General features: G+C 36.2%; 1 protein-coding gene and 1 pseudogene across 1 annotated transcript; one reads left to right on the top strand and one right to left on the bottom strand.

Annotated features, from left to right (window-relative positions):
- Nucleotides 1-1935: 1935 nt before the first annotated feature.
- On the bottom strand, nt 1936-6010 carry LOC132860696 (protein translocase subunit SecA-like). The gene is made up of 2 exons (XM_060891979.1): nt 5982-6010; nt 1936-5468 (listed from the first exon to the last, which is right to left on the bottom strand). Exon 2 carries the CDS (start codon nt 5367-5369, stop codon nt 2241-2243), a length of 3129 nt encoding a protein of 1042 aa, XP_060747962.1. The 5' UTR covers nt 5370-5468; nt 5982-6010; the 3' UTR covers nt 1936-2240.
- A 959-nt stretch (nt 6011-6969) lies between these two features.
- Nucleotides 6970-8040, top strand: LOC132858248 (protein translocase subunit SecA-like; annotated as a pseudogene).
- Nucleotides 8041-12082: the final 4042 nt, after the last annotated feature.

Raw genomic sequence — 12082 nt, 5'->3', positions numbered from 1 at the left:
CCCATTGAGCATGTTTGGGATGCTGTGGATCGGCGCTAACGACAGCGTGTTCCAGTTACTGCCAGTATCCAGCAACTTGAAAAGGAGTGGATCAACTTTTCACAGACCACAATCAACAACCTGATCAACTCTATGCAAAGGAGATGGGTTGCACTGCATGAGGAAAATGGTGTCACACCAGATTCTGACTGGTTTTCTGAGCCCCAGGACCCCTCAATACAGTAAAATTGCACATTTTAGAGTGGCCTTTTATTGTTGCCAGCCTAAGGCACACCTGTGGAATAATCGTGCTGTTTAATCAGCATCTTGATATGCCATGCCTGTGAGGTGGATGGATTATCTCAGCAAAGGAGAAGTGCTCACTACACAGATTTAGATTTGTGAACAATATTTGAGAGAAATAGGCCTTTTTTATACATTGAAAAAGCTATAGATATTTGAGTTCAGCTTATGAAAAACTGGGCAAAAACAAAATTGTTGCATTTATAATTTTGATCAGTGTATGAATTGGATCAGGTCTTGAACTTTGAATCATAATACAGTAAGTCCAATTTTAAGTTCACTTAATAAATGTGGTTTTATTGCCTTTACTGATTTGATTGAACTTTTTTGATTGAACTTTTTCAGCAGGTTTAGGGGCAGACTGATCGAGGTGTTATATGAAGGTTGGATAAAATTAGATGAGTTTAACCTGGAGGTAAGGTGGTGGAGGTGATGCTGCCCTGTCAAGTTTACAGTAAAGAGTCCACAGTTAATAAACTCTTCCCTCCAACAATGGGGAGCTAATGCAAGTAAATTGAAGCTCTGTAGAAGAATACAAAACAAAACAAAAAACATGTTGCAGGTACAGCTCAACCAGTCAGTTGAATTTTGCTCAAGCTACCATGTAAAGGGTACAGCACAATATGCAAATTTTTTGTTTCATAAATGTTATGTAATAAAGATCTATCATCAACATGCATCAGTTTATCTGATTAAAGGTTCAGATCAAGATACAAGTCTTTGTGAGAAACAACAAACTGGCTGGAACTGGCTGGAAATTCCAGACACTTCTGTGTATCTCAGATGAACATAGCACACTGAAAAAAAATGGAGTAAAATGTATTTGTGGATTATAGAAACAAAAGTAAATTTAACTAATCATATTGTGAGGTTTACGTGGCACAAAGGATAATTCTCATAAAAGAAAGTTCAGTTGTGAATGCATTCAGCAGTTTCCGTTTCTTTTAGATAAATAAATTTGAGTTAAATAAACGAGAAAATTATCACCAGTCTAAAAAGTACATATAATCTAAACATGTTTAATTAAAACACTACAACTTTAAACTTAATCTAACATAACTTCTTAACTTATTTGTGTAGACAAAATCCATGCACCTGACTGAGAAATACAGAGATCGAGCCAAGATTAAAAGTATTGTGAGAATACATTTAAATAAAAACACTTTCGACTTACCTGTAAATTTCAATAAATACATTCAGTACTGAAAATAAAGAATTAAAAATTCAATTAAATTTGAATTTCAAGAATTAAATTTTTTCCGGTGGTTTCTGACCCAGTGGAGTCTATGCCTTGATGGGCCAGAGCTGTTTTGGCAGCATAAGGGCTGATGGTGTATTGTTTAAATCAGCTATTGACAACCAGTCAGTTGTTTCTGTGAATGTCATGTGTGTGACAACAAATACAGGATTTCTACAATAATTTGGTTGATTTTATTGTACTTAACAGACAGAGTACAACTGACTGAATTTCAGAAAGAATGAGTAACAACACAAAGTGTCTAAAAAAAAAGGAATATGCTGTGATCCACAGAGAGACACAAATGTTAGACTATTGTGCAAATACTTAGCAGTATTACTAATACTAGCCAAAAAGGTATAAATGGTAAGAGAAGACTTGTAATAACAATTTTAAAAAACAAATCATTACAGTAAGATTGTTCTATAATCATATCATTGGTTACTTCATAAAATAATAGCAAAGGTACAGTACTAGTCTGGGAAAATTGTTCAGTATTGGCTTGATCAAGGAGCACTATTAATTCTGCTACCAATGTCTGGCAGTGTGGTGTTGTCACTATAATTAAAAAAAGATTATAAAAATTATATTTAATAAATGTCATGCTATATTCTAAATCAGCACTTCAGTATACTTCAATTCTTCCCTACTGGATGCCAAAAGGATATGTGCTGAAAATGTTTCTTTGCTTTACTTTTTGTCAAATAGTTTAGCTGAGCCTTTAAATAAATATTTTACTCAAACGTTTAAAAAAAGAGAACACAGTTTGTACCGAGAAGAGGGTGTCCAGTCCCAGTGACTGGAGTTGAATTATCTCTCTGCCCAGCTCGGTAACGTCAACCATCAGTTCATTTTCTGTACTTGATGCAATGCTAAGGGACTCAGGGAACAAGATATAGGACACCATGGACTGGGCAACCAAAAGCACAGTGTCCAGCATCAGACGTTTCACTGGGTATTTTGTTATTTGTATGTTATTACCTTTATTTTCAGCAAACTGCAACACTTGTATTGCTTGTTGGATATTTTTTTTGAATAGATGCTGTGCCATTTGCTTGGCATGAAATTGCTTGGTAAATGATGTGTCAGCAAACAAAAAATGTTCGTTACTGGAGCTTTTCACAAAGTCTACAGTCAACGTCAACATTCTCATGTAGGATTCTACTGCCTCCTCAGCTTTCTTCAGGTCTGACAATGCCTGAGCAATATGTCCACTATTTCCTTTAGACAGAATGGAAAATGCACGATTGTACAAAGCAATAGCAGGACAGCAAGAATTGTTTTCAATGGCTCTTGTGTACATCTCAATGCTGTCTGCAAAGGATCTTTTGTTGCGGAGTGTGTTGCCAAGTCTTACATAATGGTAGATCATAGTGGAAGGGGAATGTTTACAATCCAGTTTTTGCTTTGCACTTTGCAAGTCTTTCTTTAACTGCTGTCTTAATATTTCAGTCGATTTATTCTCATTGAACTTCATCAGAAGCCACATACCCCAGCACTCATGAAGTGAAGACACAATATCTTCATGGTTGCCACCCAGAGGCTGTTTGTAAATGGTGTCCAATATGGCAAGGTATTCATAAAAGAGATCTTCCTTTTTGGTGATTTTTGGAATGTCATCTTCAAGAATATGTGACAGTCTTGTTTGCACAATTAAATCTCTAGATTGTTTTTCCATCTCCAGGTTAGTTAAGCCGCTTAGCTTTTCAGTATTTAGCAATTCTTTAAGTTCTTTCACCATGGACTCACAATTCTTTTCATTGGGTTCTCGCCGATAAATTATAAGTGTTTCTTCAAACTTATTTTCAGTCAGTCCTGTCACAGCTAAAGTGTCTGTTAGATGCCTCAGGAGGGTAAGTAACCTGAGAGGTGAGTGTAGTGCCATCACCAGTTTCACTGACTCAGAGAAGTGAGTAGAACACATGATGAGTTGAGCAGAACCAGGATTTCCTTGTCGTGCAGTTCGACCAAAAGCTTGTTGCTCCACACGGATATTAAGAGGCAAGAAGGTCTGCACCACAAACAGACCCCCTGAATCATTTACATTTGGACAGACTTTTAGGTCAGTCCCACGACCAGCAAGATTGGTTGCAACAATGACACAACCTTCTGTAACCTCCTTGCCTGTAATCATTGAATTGTCCATATTGTTATTGGTGTACAGTTTCAGTTTGTCTGTTGGAATAATTTTTGAGAGTGCATCATGGACAGTTTGTGCTCGTTTAATAGTTTCACAGATTACCAAGACTGCTCTTGAACCTCGGTAGACTGTGGGGTTCACTTGCGTATTAACAACCTTACAAATTGTTTGTTCCCACCCATCTTCATCAGTAATTACAATGCCGTCCTTCTCGTAAAGTTTCCTTCGTTTGAATGGTGGGATTTTACATGATTTAATGCCAGGGTACAGTTTCTGCAGCAAATCAAGTTCAGTTTGTTTCCCCAAAGTTCCTGTGAGCCCATAAATCTGTTTGTAACTCCTGAATAAACTTACATTGGACTTGAAATTTGTTATAATGGACATATTCGACAGCCTGGTTTGGTGCTTCATTTCTAGGAATTGCTGAAGCCCATCTCCCCATTTCATGTTATTTTGCACGACTCCTGTAGATCCGAAATCTACAGGAACTACACTATCCTTATGCAGAATGTATTCATGCCCTGAAGTCATCGTTTTGGCAAGGAATGCATTTTCAATCCATATTTTTAGCCTCTCATTTATGTGCTCTAGAAAACCTGGAATGTGGATTTTGTTGCGCTCCCGCTCTGATGTACCTGTGGAAATCTCTAAATGTGATGGCAGTATGTCTAAATCGTCTGATGCTAGTGAGGAGCGAATAAGATCTAGTGTCTTCTCTACATCCAGATCTTCAGACTGGTTGACAACACACCAAATCTTAGCTAAGATTACATTTAAAGACTCCATGACAGGCATCTCACTGTTCAGGTAGACAATTTCTAGGCCTTTGTCCAACATGAGCGAGTCCACCTCATCTACTATGACACATTCAAATTTTCTATCAGGTCTCACATTTTCTCTTTGAAACCTGTGTCTTAACCAGTCTCCTGCAAAATCTTCAGCTGTGCCATAGACTACTTGACATGCATAACACTGCCTCAAGTCTTCAACTTTTCTTTTATTTGTATTGTAATCCACAGTGATTCCCAGATTTTTATAAAATGAAAGCCACTCCTTAGCATCTCTCTCTGCAAGCACAGGGGAACTGGAGATAATGTCTACATGTTGTCTATTCATGGCAAGATATGCAGCAAACATGGCTACAATACATGACTTTCCTTCTCCTGTGCCAACCTGGATTAACCGGCTGGAATCAGAAAGAGCCATGATGCACCAGCTCACCATCTGAGCCAGCCTTGGTTTCCATTTCTCTTTGGCTTTGGTTTTTTCTACTGCTTTACATAGTGTCACTAATGTCTCCTTTATACCTGATGGGTTTTTTGAAACAGGTGGTGATGAAGACACATATGACACAATTTTTTCAACTTCACATAAAATATTGAGATCAGTGTCTCCTTCTGTTCGAATTTCATCAAGGATTTCTTTGAGGCTTTTCTCTCTTGTTTCTTTAGCAAGGCTTTTAATTCTGTTTTCAATGTCATCCACAAACTGGCTTGGTTTAATCTCAGATAATAAATCTGACTTGTTGATCTTGTGAATTTCCACTTGGTAAAGTATTTTAGCCATCCATGTGTAGAAATCAGTGTTTAATCTCTTTACACCGTCTTCTTTCACAAGGGCAGTGAACAAATCCACAACATCGTCCTCACTCCACTGTCCATATCTGACCAAATCGCGCAATCTTGATAACAGCAAATTTGTTGATGCCATGATCTGAGGTGTGAATTATAGACCAAAGTGCTGTTCAAGATGCAAGATGATCTTCAGAAGTCCATTTTGTTCTTCCTGTGCTTAAATCAGAACATATAACTGTGTGGAAATAAGAAGTAATAGAACTTTACATCAAGTATTATAATTTTTTTTTTAGAATTTATAATATAAAAATATTTAACACTCATGCAGAAGACATATTACATTACATTTGATCATGAGGGGTATTTGTGTACTGTCAGGATTTTGAATTAACCATTAATATTAATTAATCTTATACTGATCATTTTTAATTTAGGGTTAATCATGTTTTTTCTAGACATATGTATAACTGTATTCAGTGTTCAGTCTGTGTTCTTAATAGAACAGTTGTACAAAGCCAGAACATTGTAGGTTTAATCTATGGATGGTATTTTGGTACAGTATTTGTTTATTTTTAATCATTGTTGATCACATTTACCATGTGACACACAAAATTTATAATAAAACCAATTCATAGTTGTTGTTGTTGTTGTTATTATTATTATTATTATTATTATTATTATTATTATTATTATTACTCTAATTAATTGCTCATGTTTTGTAGTATAACATAAACCTTGTCATACTTACCTCACAGGAAATGAAGAAGTATCTTCAGGTAAGATGACATCCGAAGTAATTTGGAAACACTGGAATAAAGCCTATTTATAAAGAGAGCTGTGGAAATTCCCCGCTTCAGTTTACTTTTTCTTTCAGTTTATTGCATACAAAAAATCTGAAATAGGATCTGTATAATATTATGCAGGTTGTAAAAAAAAATTAGCCATAATATATTAAAAATTCCGTTGTGCAGTTTTGGATACTGTTCTTTTTTTTTTTTTTTTTTTTTTTAGCAGTGACTGAGGTGAAAATGATTTTAGACAAAACTATAAGATTTTTGCTATTCTGCTATGCTGTTCAATCTGAATACCAACAGACATCATGTTTAGGCAAAATATTAATCATATTACTTGATGTTTCTTGAATCAAATTGTCTATGTGAATTCCAATTCTAATTCTGCAACAATGCAGTATTTGAATACATTCCAGGTTATTAGCAGGTTTGGGGCAGACTGATCAGAGGTGTTATATGAAGGTTGGATAAAATTAGATGACCTTTACCTGGAGGAAGGTGGTGGAGGTGATGCTGCCCTGCCAAGTTTACAGTAAAGAGTCCACAGATAAATTCTTCCCACAACAATGGGAAGCTAATACTAGCTAATGCGAATAAATTGAACCTCTGTGGCAAAACAAAACAAAAAAGAAATGTTGCTTGTGCAACAAGTCAGATTTATCATCTGACATTAAACCAAACCAGTTTGCGTATGTCAATGAAGACAGAATTAAAGACTTGCTAAGGAAACGAAAGAAAATCCTCTAAGAAATCCTTAATGAAATTCGAACAGCAGGAGACACTGATCTCAATATTTTATGTGAAGTTAAAAACATTATGTCATATGTGTTCTCATCACCACCTGTTTCAAAAAAACCATCAGGTTTAAAGGAGACATTAGTGACACTATGTAAAGCAGTAGAAGAAGCCAAAGCCAAAGAGAAATGGAAACCAAGCCTGACTTAGATGGTGAGCTGGTGCATCATGGCTCTTTCCGATTCCAGCCGGTTAATCCAGGTTGGCACAGGAGAAGGAAAGTCATGTATAGTAGCCATGTTTGCTGCATATCTTGCCACGAATAGAATAGACAACATGTAGACATTATCTCCAGTTCCCCTGTGCTTGCAGAGAGAGATACTGAGGAGTGGCTTTCATTTTATAAAAATCTGGGAATCACTGTGGATTACAATACAAATAAAAGAAAAGTTGAAGACTTGAGGAGGTGTTATGCATGTCAGGTAATCTATGGCACAGCTGAAGATTTTGCAGGAGACTGGTTAAGACACAGGTTTCAAAGAGAAAATGTGAGACCTGATAGAAAGTTTGAATGTGTCATAGTAGATGAGGTGGACTCGCTCATGTTGGACAAAGGCCTAGAAATTGTCTACTTGAACAGTGAGATGCCTGTCATGGAGTCTTTAAATGTAATCTTAGCTAAGATTTGGTGTGTTGTCAACCAGTCTGAAGATCTGGATGTAGAGAAGACACTAGATCTTATTCGCTCCTCACTAGCATCAGATGATTTAGATATTCTGCCATCACACAATTATTTAGAGATCTCCACAGGTACATCAGAGCAGGAGCGCAACAAAATCCACATTCCAGGTTTTCTAGAGCACATAAATGAGAGGCTAAAAATATGGACATTTCTTGCCAAAACGATGACTTCAGGGCATGAATACATTCTGCATAAGGATAGTGTAGTTCCTGTAGATTTCGGATCTACAGGAGTCGTGCAAAATAACATGAAATGGGGAGACGGACTTCAGCAATTCCTAGAAATGAAGCACCAAACCAGGCTGTCGAATATGTCCATTATAACAAATTTCAAGTCCAATGTAAGTTTATTCAGGAGTTACAAACAGATTTATGGGCTCACAGGAACTTTGGGGAAACAAAATGAACCTGATTTGCTGCAGAAACTGTACCCTGGCATTAAATCATATAAAATCCCACCATTCAATATGAAGGAAACTTTACGAGAAGGACGGCATTGTAATGACTGATGAAGATGGGTGGGAACAAACAATTTGTTAATAATCAAGTGAACCATGCAACCATGAAAATATTGTGTCTTCACTTCATGAGTGCTGGGGTATGTGGCTTCTGATGAAGTTCAATGAGAATGAATCGACTGAAACATTAAGATAGAAGTTAAAAAAAGACTTGCAAAGTGCAAAGCAGAAAACTGGATTGTAAACCGTCTCCTTCCACTATGATCTACCATTATGTAAGACTTGGCAACACACAGCATTAAGATGTACACAAGAGCCATTGAAAACAATTCTTGCTGTCCTGCCATTGCTTTGTACAATCATGCATTGTCCATTCTGTTTAAAGAAAATAGTTGACATATTGCTCAGACCTGAAGAAAGCTGAGGAGGCAGTAGACTCCTACATGAGAATGTTGACATTGATTTTGATCTTTGTGAAACCCTTTTTGTTTTCTGACACCTCGTTTACCAAGCAATTTCATGCTAAGCAAATGGCACAGCATCTATTCAAAAAATAGTAAAGGTTAAGTAAAAAGTAAAGGTTATAATGTATGAATAACAGATTGCCCAGTGGAATTTCTGATGCTGAACACTGTGCTTTTGGTTGTCGCCCAGTCCATGGTGTCCTCTACCTTGTTCCCTGAGTCCCCTAGCATTGCCTCAAGTACAGGAAATGAACTGATGGATGGAGTTCTCGAGCTGGGCAGAGAGATAATTCAACTCCAGTCACTGGGACTGGACACCCTCTTCTCGGTACAAACTGTGTTCTCTTTTTTTAAACGTTTGAGTAAAATATTTAGTTAAAGGCTCAGCTAAACTATTTGACAAAAAGTAAAACAAAAAAACATTTTCAGCACATATCCTTCTGGCATCCAGTAGGGAAGAACTTAATTAATAGTGAAGTGCTGATTAAGAAGAGCCTCCTGAATATAGCAAGACTAATTAAATATATTTTTTATAATTATCTTTTTAATCATAGTGACTGCACCAAACTGCCAGACATTGGTAGCAGAATTAATAGTGCTCCTTGCTCAAGCCAATACTGCACAATTTTCCCAGACTAGTACTGTACCTTTGCCATTACTTTATAAAGTGACCAAAGATATGATTATATAACTATCTTATTGTAATGATTTGTTTTTTTAATATTGTTATTACAAGTCTTCTCTGACTTACCATTCATACCTTTTTGGCTAGTATTAGTAATACTGCTAAGTATTTGCACAATAGTCTAACATTTGTGTCTCTCTTTGTGGATCACTACTTTTTCCTTTATCTTTTTTTTTAGACACTTTGTGTTGTTACTCAGGGGGCACGGTGGCTTAGTGGTTAGCACGTTCGCCTCACACCTCCAGGGTTGGGGATTCGATTCCCGCCTCCGCCTTGTGTGTGTGGAGTTTGCATGTTCTCCCCGTGCCTCGGGGGTTTCCTCCGGGTACTCCGGTTTCCTCCCCCGGTCCAAAGACATGCATGGTAGGTTGATTGGCATCTCTGGAAAATTGTCCGTAGTGTGTGATTGCGTGAGTGAATGAGAGTGTGTGTGTGTGCCCTGCGATGGGTTGGCACTCCATCCAGGGTGTATCCTGCCTTGATGCCCGATGGCGCCTGAGATAGGCACAGGCTCCCCGTGACCCGAGGTAGTTCGGATAAGCGGTAGAAAATGAGTGAGTGAGAGTGAATGAGTGTTGTTACTCATTCGTTCTGAAATTTAGTCAGTTGTACTCTTTGTATGTTAAGTACATGTTAACTAAATTATTGTAGAAAACCTGTCTTTATCACACACACAACTTTCACAGAAACAACTGACTGGTTGTCAATAGCTGATTTAAACAATACACCATCAGCCCTTATGCTGCCAAAACAGCTCTGACCCATCAAGGCATAGACTACACTGGATCAGAAACCACTGCAAAAAAGCAAATTCTTAGAATTATTTAATTCTTTATTTTCAGTACTGAATGTATTTATTGAAATATCTAGCTGAATTGAAAGTGTTTTTATTTAAAAGTATTCTCACAATACTTTTAAACTTGGCTCGATCTCTGTATTTCTCAGTCAGGTGCATGGATTTTGTCTACACAAATAAGCTAAGAAGTTATGTTAGATTAAGTTTAAAGTTGTAGTGTTTTAATTAAACATGTTTAGATTGTAGGTACTTTTTAGACTGGTGAGATTTATGTTGTTTATTTAACTCAAATGTATTTATCTAAAACAAATGGCACGTAAACCTCACAATATGATTAGTTAAATTTACTTTTGTTTCCACAATCCACAAATATATTTTACTCCATTTTTTTTCAATGTGCTACGTTCGTCTGAGATACACAGAAGTGTCTGGAAATATTGTCTAAAGTTCCAGCCAGTTTTGTTGTTTCTCACAAAGACTTGTATCTTGATCTGAACCTTTTATCAGATAAACTGATGCATGTTGATGATAAACCTTAATTACATAACATTTATGAAACAGAAAGTTTGCATATTGTACCCCATTCATGGTAGCTCGAGCAAAATAGAGCACACTAAAAAAATGAAGTAAAATATGTTTGTGGATTGCGGAAACTCTTAGTAAATGTAACTAAACATATTATAAGTGAGGTTTACATGGCATGAACGATTACTCTCATTAAAGAAAGTTCAGTTTTGAATGCATTCAACTAACAGTTTTTCCTTTTTTTTTAAATAAATAAAATAAATTAGAATTGGAAAAAAACTAGCAAGTAATTAAAAAACTAGCAAGTAAAACTAGCAAGTAAAACTAATTTAAACTAGCAAGTTGCGATAAAAATATATGTACACGTTGTATTTAGCCAGATATTTTAAAAATCAGAATAAAGCTTAAATTAAAAGAATTAGCTTTTAACAGTTTTCTTTTCTAAAGACTGGAAATAAAGTGCACATCTACAGCTCTTAAAACATATCCAAATTGATGCTAGATTCTACAAAAAGAAATCCACTAGAGGGCGACAGCTTGGTTTCTTCATATTGGTAAGTATGTTTTTATAATACAGTTTTTTATATTAAGTAACCATACTGACACTAATAATGCGGCATTAGTTTGAATTAGATTAGATTGAACAAAAGTCAAGCCAAGTCAAGAAGCTAATATTGTCATTTCAACCAACGATAGCTGACGCAGTACATAGTGAAATACAATTCAATTCAAATTCATTTGTATAGTGAAATATAAGAAATATTGCAGAAAGTACAAAAAGGTTAACATTATACAAATATATATGCAAAGATTCAAGATTAATATTTGTATTTAATGTATTTAAATTTGTTCGTATTTATCCCCAATGAACAAGCCTGATGTGACTGAGGTGAGGAAAACTCCATTAGATGGAAGAGGAAGAAACCTTGAGAGGAACCAGCCACAAAAGTGAACCTTTTTCTCATTTGGGTGACACTGGAGGGTGTGATTATTAACTGCTATAAACACTAGAGAACATTATTATGAATAATCATTTCTACATACATATACAGTCCGACAATTGTGTATTGATTAGGAGGTTGTCATCCTCAGAGACAATGTTTCTTCAGGTGCAAATAGACACTTATGCTCTCAAGTCAAGACAAATCAAGAAGCTTTTATTGTGATTTCAAACATATAAAGCTGTTGCAGTACACAGTGAAATGAGACAACGTTTCTCCAGGACCATGAAGCTACATAAAACAAAGACAGAGCTAAGGACTTAGTAAGTTAGTCCTAGATACATAAAGTGCATCTGTGCAACCTGGTGCAAACAGCACAGGACAAAAGACAAGACAGTGCAGGACAAAAGACAGCGCAAACAAAAAATTACAAGACAATACACAAAAGACAATACACAAAAGACAGTAAACAGAAACAGCGCCGACCAGTGTAAGTTCTGTATGTTCAGACAATATTACGTGTGCAGAAATACTGGAATGAACACAGTTTTATAGCAGCAGTTACCTGAGATATTGTAAAGGATTGTGCAAAACAGCAATCAATCAACTGAAATGTCAGACAGAATGTGCAAATAGCAAAAAGTGTGCAAAAAACAGTATGTAAACCGATTGGATATACATTGGAAGTGTGTGTATTTTGTGTAGGTCTGTGC

Source organism: Tachysurus vachellii, chromosome 2 (genome assembly GCF_030014155.1).
Source record: "Tachysurus vachellii isolate PV-2020 chromosome 2, HZAU_Pvac_v1, whole genome shotgun sequence".
Lineage (NCBI taxonomy): Eukaryota > Metazoa > Chordata > Actinopteri > Siluriformes > Bagridae > Tachysurus > Tachysurus vachellii.
Note: the sequence above shows the minus strand (reverse complement) of the source record. Positions and strands in the feature narration are given on the sequence as shown.

What these genes read in the sequence shown, in the direction of transcription:
- LOC132860696 (XM_060891979.1), bottom strand. Translation starts at nt 5,369, where the DNA reads ATGGCATCAACAAATTTGCTGTTATCAAGATTGCGCGATTTGGTCAGA.